Here is an 11,131-nt window from a genome sequence, read left to right as displayed (position 1 = left end):
CCCCAGAATCCATGGGACGGCCTGCCGTAGCAGGGCGGGATTCTCCGGAATTTCCGGTACCCGCCTGGGGTATTATTTTTTTATCAGACGACATTAGTTAGTTTTTGCATTTTTGACCTACTGCCAAATTTTTTTATTTTTAGGTGACCGCGGGAACAGGATACTCCTTCGCCCTCGGTTTCCCTAATACCGTCGGAGTTGGAACACCATGGATTGACTCGCGGCTTGAGGATGGGAAAAGGTAAGTAGGAAGAATCATACTTTTGGAGGTAAGTATAATTTCAGCTAGGGTACCTCGAGCTTGCCAGGCTCGTGCCGACAGTGTCGGCCCCTGCGAGTCCGCTAATGGATGGGCTTCCCCCCACCGTTGCATCCCCTCAGCGCGCAACACACCTTGAGAATTGGGAGGTGTTATAGTGGCCTCACCACGCGATCCTGAGGATTCAAGATCCCCGCTCATCCGGCAGCCCGCGGGTTTTAAGCCGCGGTCTTTGCATATCCCCCAGCAGGCCGGTTTTCCAAAGAAATTCCGACCATTTCCCAGGTGTATGAGCTGTCCTTGGCATTGGGACTCCGCCCCCGTTCCAGCAGGCCCGGGAGCAGAGAACCCAATGAGCCTCCCCACCAACGACAAGGTCTCACAGCTCCTCGGGGAGGAACCTAACCTAACCTAACCTAACCTAACCTAACCTAACCTAACCTAACCTAACCTAACCTAACCTAACCTAACCTTTTTTTTTTAAAGGATTAGAGAATGCTTATCTATGCAGACCTAGGGCATTGATGTTCGGATGTTCTAGCGCCCTAGGTACTATTGGACTCCGGCTACTAGGCCGACCAACTAAACTCCTTCCCTTTCTTCACCCTTGTTCCCCCCTGGAACCATCGAGCGATATTACTTCAAGGGGGGGATGGAAGCCTTGATCTCATCAAAGGCTTTTTATTTCCTTTTCCTTCTGTTCTTTGATTTTCATTATCTTCCTCATTGTTCCTGTTATGGCTTCCCAATTTTTCATGGATTTTAGCAATAATTCAGCGATGTTCTGCTTTGTAACGCCGACGCCACATACCATATTCATGCTGTCTCGCTCATTTATAAACCTTATACAATTAAACATCGTATGCTCCGCAGTGTCTGTATGTGGACAGAACCAGCAAGTGTCGTCGTCCAGGTTCTTGATTTTTTTAAGGTAAGAGCAGAATATGCCATGACCAGTCATTATTTGAGTTGTGAAATAATCTACTTCACCCCACTCTCTATTACTCCATCTTCCGACATCGTTTATGAATATTTTGGTCCACCCGCTATATTGGTCCCATATTTGCTGCCATTTCCTTATTTTAACCTTGTGGGCTTCTTTTCTATATTCTTTTCCGTTTTTATATTTCTCGCATCTTTCTTCCATGAGCAGATCCGCCGGCGGTATTCCAGCCAACACTCCCAGTGCAGTGCCCGGGGCTGTTCTGTATGAACAGAGTCTACGTAACACGGAATTCATTTTTTCATTGTAGACCCTGTATTTTATTATCTGATCTGATACAGTAGCGATGAAATTACTGTGCTTGCTATTACTTTCTTTCTGCTTGATCTGGTTTTTTCCGGTTTTTGGCATGATTTTATTTAGTGCATTTATCATCTGTGTTGCCTTTTCCGTCGTTTTCTTTATATGCTCAGTCATGCTAAGGTCTTTGTTTATACAGGGTGGACCATAAGTAATGGGACATAGAGCTACAGCATATTCCTGACATCAAAATAATACGATTTAGCTGAATTGTCCTATACCGAAAGTTAATATTAAGAAAGATACAGGGTGTGAAAGTTGAAATTTTTTTTTAGCTTTTTTGTCATATCTTCACGGTCTTTTGATATAAATTACTGAAAGTTGGTATAAAGGTGTTTTGGCAGGCGTAAAATACGATGCTTTCATTTGTTTTGTAGTAGCTGATAGGGGGCGCTAGCAGTAACCATCTCCGTCCCTTCAAAAGGCTCAAACTTTTTTTTACGGAACTGAAACGGCCATATGACTTCAAAATATGATTCTAAGATGTTTTCTACGTAAAAAAGGTATACTTGTTGTAAGTCTTAAAAGTCGACTGTTTTCGAGTTATTTAATCTTTTATTATTGCATGCATTTACATGTACAGCAGATATTAATTACAATTTTTTTTTAAATTCTAAGTAGGATTTGATACAAAAACAAAAAGGGCGTTCATAACAACTAGCTTTATTTTAAAGTTTACAAACATTTTTTAAACGGTCAAATTTACATACAGAAACTGTTATGTGTGTAACTTAAGGGTATACAGCACATATCGTATTAACATACGACAATGCATGCAATAATAAAAGATTAAATAACTTGAAAACAGTCAACTTTTAAGACTTACAACAAGTATACCTTTTTTACATAGAAAACATCTTAGAATCATGTTTTGAGAGCATATGGGCGTTTCAGTTCCGTAAAAAAAAGTTAGAGTCTCTTGAAGGAACGGATATGGTTGCAGCTAGCGCCCCCTATCAGCTACTACAAAACAAATGAAAGCATCGTATTTAACGCCTGCCAAAACCCCTTTATACCAACTTTCAGTAATTTATATCAAACGACCGTGAAGATATGATAAAAAAACAAAAATAAAATTTCAACTTTCACACCCTGTATCTTTCTTAATATTAATTTTCGGTATAGAACAATTTCGCTAAATCGTATTATTTTGATGTCAGGAATATGCTGTAGCTCTATGTCCCATTACTTATGGTCCACCCTGTATAAATTCCCAGGTACTTCACTAGGTTCCTGCTTTGAATTATGCAACTTTCGATGTTTATTTGCATGTTTAAAATTTTTCTTCTTCCAGCCAGGAGCACGAGTTCGGTTTTGGATTGTGCCACACACAGACCCATGTGGCCCAACTTCTCCACCACCTCACTGACAGCAAACTCCGACTTATACTCCAGCTCGGCCGCCGAGTCCGACCTCACCACCACCGCCAGATCATCAGCGTAGGCCACGAGAGTGACTCCGCCCGCCGTTTCCATATGCAGTATCTCGTCGTAGAACAAGTTCCACAGCCTCGGGCCCAGCACTGAGCCCTGAGGGACGCCCGAGGATATATTTACGCTCCTTCCGTTGGATGTGAGTATACTCCTTTCTGACAGGTAAGATTCAATAATCCTTATAATATATGCACTAATATTTCCCTTTTTTACAGCTCTTATAATTTTGTTCCAGGGTGCAGTATTAAAAGCGTTCTTTATGTCGATTAGTATCATAGCACAGAATTCGCGGTTTTTTATTGCTTTCAGCTTGATCATTTCTCCGATGTCTAAGACTTTTTTAAGCGCATCTATTGTGGACCGCCCTTTCCTAAAACCGAACTGGTTTTCATAAATGAGTCTTTTATCCTCTATCTCAACTTGCAGACGCTGAACAACCAGTTTCTCAAGAAGCTTCCCTATTACACTGATTAAGCATATTGGGCGATACGACGTTTCCGTTTCATTTTCTTTTTTTGGTTTTTCTAAAAGCACTAATTTGGCCTCTTTCCATATAGGTGGGAATATTCCTCTCTTTAGACAGTTATTGAAGGCATGCAGCATTTCTTCACTATTAGTTTTGTAGTATAATTGGGCTATTTTTGGTGTTATCATGTCCGGTCCTGGTGCTTTTTTAGGCTTCAATGTTTCAATTGCCAGCTTTAGTTCGTCCTGCCTAAACAGTGGGATACTATCTGAAGAAATTTCCTTTATCTCTCGTTTGATAAATTCTTGCTCTGGGAAGAGTTTATCAATCTGTCGGTTTGTTTCGTCTCGGGTTATCGCTGTACCAGTGCTTTGTTTTACTTTCCTTGATACTATCTGATACGCTTTACCCCATACATTTTCATCCAGTTCGTCCTGAAGGTTCTTCCAGCATTGGTTTTTACTTTCAATTATTAGTTTGTTCAGTTCGGTTCTTGCTGACTTGTAGTTTCTAGTTGCATCTGAAACTGCGGCCACTACTTTCTTCTTGCAGGCTCTCGTAAGTATTCTGCGAAACTGTATACATTGCTCTGTTTTGGAGGCTATATTTTCATTCCACCAGTAGACTGGCTTCCTTTTATTGTCTTCACTTTGTGTTTTGAAATGTTTATTGCATTTTATTGTTATGCACTCAATTAGTTTATCTGGTGTCATGTCCTCGATGTTTGTTTGGTTTTGTGTATCCTCTAGAAAGTTTCTATCTCTTGTTTCAGTCACGCACCAGCCACTGCGCTTGTTAGAATATAACTGAGTATCTGTTGTGTGAAGGTCTAGATTAAAGTATATTGTGCTGTGATCACTCAGGTTTTCTTCATCGGTAAGTACCGTCCAGTTACTAATCTTTGTACTTATTTTTTCAGATGCTGCAGAGAAGTCGATGCGAGAAGTCCCACCAGCCCCCACAAACGTTGGATCATTTCCCTCGTTTAAGACGATCAGCCGGTTGGACAGCAGCCATTCCTCAAGAACGCGGCCGCGGGCATCTGTCGTTTCCGAGCCAATTACCGAAGCCTTCGCGTTTAAGTCCCCACGAAGAATAATGCCGGTACGTATATGTCTAATTTCCGTCTCTATACTTTCTAGCAGTTCTATGAAGCCATCGATTGGCTTGTTGGGGGAATAATAACAAGATATCACAGTGCAGAATTCCAGTTTCGCGAGAACAAATCCCTCGCCCTTTCGTATGTCTATCACAGGTAGTTTCTTATTTACATATAGAAAAGTATCACAGTATAAAACTTTAGATTTGGCTTTGTTTGGCTCTTGGCCTATCACGATCTCCACATCACTTTCCTTAATCTTATTTATTAGCAGGTCGAAAGCTCTGCGACTTCTGTTTAAATTAAGTTGCAGAATATTTATTGTTGTTGTTTTCTGAGACTTAGGCATTTTGACTTGTGATTCTCCTCACTCTATTTTCCTTTCCTTTCCTAAAAAAAAAGCTTAGGTTAGGCAGCGAACACTGAACGTGAAGTTGAGCATGAGGACTCTGATGCAACCGACATACATGACATAACCATGAAAAAACAATCAGAATCTACTGCTAGCAAACGAGTTCGCAAAAGCTCACAGGCGGATCTCTGGAATGCAGCAATGATAAATATTGAGAAGCAGAAGCTAGAGTGCTTAAAAGAAAAGTATCAGAAGCCAAAAGAAGAAGACGAAGATTTGCTTTTTTTTAAAAGTTTGCTTCCACATGTTCGAAAAATAGCTCCTTGGAGAAAATTGGCGTTCAGAGCGCGGGTACAGAACGTTGTTGAAGAATTTGCATATAATAACCCGGTGGACTCATCACCCAGCTCCAGCTTACATTATTCTTCGTCTTCTTCAAGACAACCTTCAGATTCAAATCCTATTCTACACTATTCCGCCTTTTTGAACAATGATTTTACTAATCTTTAAATAATTGCTTACTAGTTTAGCTATAGGTACAAAGTTAGCTTACATATGTACTTAACTTACGTGTGTAAGCTAACTTTGTACTTATAGTATCTCTGTATACTCTGTATACTTACGTATATTTTCAGTTTTCAAATAATTAAAATATATTTTTGTCACTTACCTTAAAGTAATAACAAGTCTTTCCTCTCCCAAAATCGGTTGTTGATGCCAGTTGTTCCACGCTTTTACCAATATGTGTTGAATTTTATTCAGAATATAGGTAAATGTTTCAAGCCCCATACGCATATATGCGAACAAACGGTCCTCATGTTCCTTCAACTGAGGAAATAGATGGTGATATTCACCATACGCCGATCGTTCTTTATTTATAGGATGCACGCCGAACTTTCTTTTATTTTTTATCAATTTCAAGAACGGATTGTTCATTAACGCTTCATCATCTGATGAATCGGAAGACATATTGCATAAATAGAGAGTGACAGTGATGCTATGGTGCACTTCAACGCACCAGCCAGCACGCAGGTACCGGCGTTCGCTGTACGTACCCTAGCAGGTTTTCCAGCAGCTGGTTGCCGGCGCCGGAAATCGGAAACCGGCAACCTGCTTTCGTTATGTTTTGGGCCTGGGTACTTTTGCCCTAAACGGTTACTTAAGGGAGATATTCCCTCAAAACTTTATCAACAATTGAAATGAGTGAATAACTCGGTTATTTGAAAAAATATCAAAAAAGTATAATAAGGTAAAGTTGTAGGGAATTTTGTTCTCTACCAGACTGCATTAGGGTACTTTTGCCCTAAAAGGTCATTTAAGGGAGATATTCCCTCAAAACTTTTTCAAAAATTGAATAGAGTGAATAACTCGGTTATTTGAAAGAATATCAAAAAAGTATAATAAGGTAAAGTTGTAGGGAATTTCATTCCCTACCAGACTGCATTAGAGTACTTTGGCCCTAAAAGGTCATTTAAGGAAGATATTTCCTCAAAACTTTTTCAAAAATTGAATAGAGTGAATAACTCGGTTATTTGAAAAAATATGAAAAATATGTATAAAGGTAAAGTTGTAGGGAATTTTATTTTATTCCTTACCAGACTGCATTAGGGTACTTTTGCCCTAAAAGGTCATTTAAGGGAAATATTCCATCAAAAGTTTTTCAAAACTTGAAATGAGTGAATAACTCGGTTATTTGAAAGAATATCAAAAAAGTATAATAAGGTAAAGTTGTAGGGAATTTTATTCCCTACCAGATTGCATTAGGGTACTTTTGCCCTAAAAGGTCATTTAAGGGAAATATTCCCTCAAAACTTTTTCAAAAATTGAAATGAGTGAATAACTCGGTTATTTGAAAAAATATCAAAAATATGTATAAAGGTAAAGTTGTAGGGAATTTTATTCTCTACCAGACTGTATTAGGGTACTTTTGCCCTAAAAGGTTACTTAAGGGAGATATACCCTCAAAACTTTTTCAAAAATTGAATAGAGTGAATAACTCGGTTATTTAAAAGAATATCAAAATAGTATAATAAGGTAAAGTTGTAGGGAATTTTATTCTCTACCAGACTGTATTAGGGTACTTTTGCCCTAAAAGGTTACTTAAGGGAGATATTCCCTCAAAACTTTATCAACAATTGAAATGAGTGAATAACTCGGTTATTTGAAAAAATATCAAAAAAGTATAATAAGGTAAAGTTGTAGGGAATTTTGTTCTCTACCAGACTGCATTAGGGTACTTTTGCCCTAAAAGGTCATTTAAGGGAGATATTCCCTCAAAACTTTTTCAAAAATTGAATAGAGTGAATAACTCGGTTATTTGAAAGAATATCAAAAAAGTGTAATAAGGTGATGTTGTAGGGAATTTTATTCCCTACCAGACTGCATTAGGGTAACAGATGTCAAGGACCTCACTCAACGACAAGCTGCAAATCGCCTCTACCTATAAAATGCACGGCCTGTAACTCCGAGGACCATGCAGCCTGGAGCATGAAATGCCCAAGACGACCCACAGCCCTGATTGAGGGAATTCCCAACGTCAGGGTCAAATGCGTCAACAAGCGTACTTCTGATATAGCAGCCACGGTAACAGTACAAAGTAGAATACACACACCCATCACAACACACGACTACATCATAAACAAATATAAACACCAACTTAACAAAACAACCAACACAAATAGAGAAGAGTTACTAAAAAAAATGCGAAAACAATTTGTGGATGACTTTGACGTTGATACTTCCGTGGTCTTCTTCGGAAATCACATGTATATATTAATGTTCGATTTGCAGATCCCTACCCGAAACTCCCCCACTGAACCTCACGACCAACTAAAACAGACAGTAACAAATATAGAACATTCACTTTAAAATTCCTTTACGCCAACATCAATGGACTAAATCATAAAAAACCGCTTGTATATAATTACTTAGAACAAAACAATACGGACTGCTGCATGTTTGTGGAGACTAAGACTAAACTGGGACAGACACCGACATACAGAAACTGGCAGTACATATGCAAACATGGTAACACTATCAATAACGCCAGAGGAGGAGCAGCAGTGCTTCTCAACCCAAAAATTAGACTAGGCAAAGCTAACCCTCCTCATCTGAACCATCCACTAAACGACTGTCTCACTTCACTATTCCCTACTTAGACGATCTAATACACGTATTTTTAGTATATATTCACCCTCAGTCCAAAATAGAACAAAATATACTAACCAAAGCTTGCCTGTACAAATATTCTATAATCGTAGGAGACTTTAACCCTAACCGAGACAAAACCAAGCAACTGAACGGATTTCTTGACAACTCGGACTTTACAAAACAACATACACCACCAACATTCTTAATGCCCGAGAACCAGGACTCTACACCGGACATTTTAATGCATACAAAAAACCTTACAAATACCATTAAAGATATAAACCTAACCAACGAACTTGGATCAGACCACTTAGCTATAACCTTTAACATAGACTTACAGCATACGCAACTCCCGCCACCTACTCAACATAACACTAAAAAATTAAACTTAAATAAAACCGACATAGAAAAAGTAAACCAACACTTATATGATTACATTCAATCAAACTCAGAATTCACTTCCTTAGAGACCATACAACAACAACTAACATTGGCAATTGAAAAGTTTACACCGGAAATAAAAAACTCATACTATCAACATAATTTACCTAAATTTATTTTAAGACTGATCAAACATAAGAGAGAACTGTACAGACTATACATACAAACGCAAAACAACGAACTAAAACGAACACTTAACAATCTTAACCGAAACATTAAAACTTTAATCGCACAATACCGACAAGACAAATGGCTTGAAGCGTGCCAAGAAATAGAAAAAGACAAAGGCAAGTCATATTGGCAAAAAATAAAAAAACTAGCACAGTACAAAAGAACTAACACCATGGGTACTATTGACGAAAACGGAACAGAACGTCACACAGACAAGGACAGGGCCGACGCGTTTGCTAGACACTATCAGAAAGCCTTCAGCATATCAACTAACCCTAACTTTGACAATGACAACTGGAACTTTGTAGACAATTGGTACACTAACTATTTCAATACCTCATCAAACCGCAACTGCAAACTAATTACGGACATAGAATACGATGAGGCAATATCTCACATTAAGAACACAGCACCAGGAAAAGACAAAATAAAAGCCAAAATACTGAAAAACCTATCCCAAGAAACCCACAAACTCATCCTTACCCAACTTAATGACTGCATCACAACAAACAAAATACCAAAGACATGGAAAAAACGGGATCATAATTCCCATACCAAAAAACGGACTGGACAACACAAAAACACAAAACTACAGACCAATAACATTACTCCCGGTGCTGAGCAAGGTTTATGAACACATAATAAAAAACAGACTGGAAGGACTAATCGGACAACATATCCCAGCATACCAATTCGGTTTTAAACCCAAACATTCGACTGTCCATCCTCTCTTTGTCCTAACGAACAACATTCAAACAACGCACCTTAATGACGAAAAATCCGCATGTTTATTTATGGACATCAACAAAGCGTTTGATAGTGTCTGGCATAAAGGCTTACTGTACAAACTATACAAACTCCAAACCCCTAAATACTTACTTTACACTATCAAAGACTTGTTAGGAAACAGACAATTAGAAGTACGAATTGACAACACTCTCTCCTTTCCCTTCTCTCCAGAACAAGGACTACCTCAAGGTTCACCACTCTCCCCATTCCTCTATAATATATACTGCCACGACATATACAATCACAACCTACAGGACAAAATGCAAATAGACAAAACAGCCTACATATTGCAATACGCTGACGACACCGCACTTATCGTCCATGACAAAACCACTGAAAAAGCGGTAAACAAACTTCAATCTCTAACAGACATGACAATGACTTGGTTTTATACTTGGAGACTCACACCCAACGCGACGAAAAATCAACTCCTGCTTTCCAACCATAGAATTAACAGAAAATCCCCTGCAATAACAACAGACGGTCACATAACTGAACCAAAAAATTACGTAAAATATCTAGGACTCACAATAGACCAAAAACTTAAATATACAAAACACGTACAAAACATCCGGACAGAAATAACTAAAAGAGCAAAACATTTTCGCTCACTAACATACAAAGATAAAGGAATAAGCATAAGAACCGCCACAAAAATATACCAAGCCATCTGCAGACCTTTGTTAGACTACGGACATATAACTATGACAAACACAACTGAACGAAATAAACGGCACTTACAAACAACAGAACAAATCGCACTAAGAATAATAACACGAATAAGACATCCCCAAAACCCACTTCATAACCCCTCAAATGAGTTACTATACCAACGCACAAACTTACCAAAAATAACAGAAAGACTACAACAAATTCAAACAAAATGGAAAAACAACCCACATAACTGGACCATACTAAATCCTCTGTGTCTCACAAGACAGACAAGACAATCTCGCTTCCTATTTCCTACAACTACCCTACTAGAACACTTACACATAGCATAATCCTCAAAACTACGTTAGACTAACTTTTTTTTTTTTAAATATGTTATTTTGTAAATACTTTACCTAGTTAAGTTATACTTTATTTTGTAATCATATTACAGTATGCATTTCTTATCACATAGGCAGAAAGACCAAACTGGTCGATAGCCTGTTTCGTTGTAAACGAAATAAAGATTGTATATATATATATATATATATATATATATATGTATAAAGGTAAAGTTGTAGGGCATTTTATTCCTTACCAGATTGCATTAGGGTACTTTTGCCCTAAAAGGTCATTTAAGGAAGATATTCCCTCAAAACTTTTTTAAAAATTGAAATGAGTGAATAACTCGGTTATTTGAAAGAATATCAAAAAAGTGTAATAAGGTGATGTTGTAGGGAATTTTATTCCCTACCAGACTGCATTAGGGTACTTTTGCCCTAAAAGGTCATTTAAGGGAGAAATTCCTTCAAAACTTTTTCAAAAATTGAATAGAGTGAGTAACTCGGTAATTTGAAAAAATAACAAAAATATGTATAAAGGTAAAGTTGTAGGGCATTTTATTCGTTACCAGACTGCATTAGGGTACTTTTGCCCTAAATGGTCATTTAAGGGAAATATTTCCTCAAAACTATTTCAAAAATTGAAATGCGTGAATAACTCGGGTATTTGAAAAAT

At 38.0% G+C, this 11,131-nt stretch overlaps 1 protein-coding gene across 1 annotated transcript; it reads left to right on the top strand.

Moving 5' to 3' along the window:
* Positions 1-8,267: 8,267 nt before the first annotated feature.
* LOC145739381 (uncharacterized) lies at positions 8,268-9,308 on the top strand. The gene has a single exon (XM_081994819.1). The coding sequence runs from the start codon at positions 8,268-8,270 to the stop codon at positions 9,306-9,308; it is 1,041 nt and encodes a 346-aa protein (XP_081850945.1).
* The last annotated feature ends 1,823 nt before the right edge of the window (positions 9,309-11,131 follow it).

Source organism: Ips typographus, unplaced genomic scaffold (assembly GCF_016097725.1).
Source record: "Ips typographus isolate SLU unplaced genomic scaffold, UJ_Ityp_2.0 IpsContig112, whole genome shotgun sequence".
NCBI lineage: Eukaryota > Metazoa > Arthropoda > Insecta > Coleoptera > Curculionidae > Ips > Ips typographus.
Note: the sequence above shows the minus strand (reverse complement) of the source record. Positions and strands in the feature narration are given on the sequence as shown.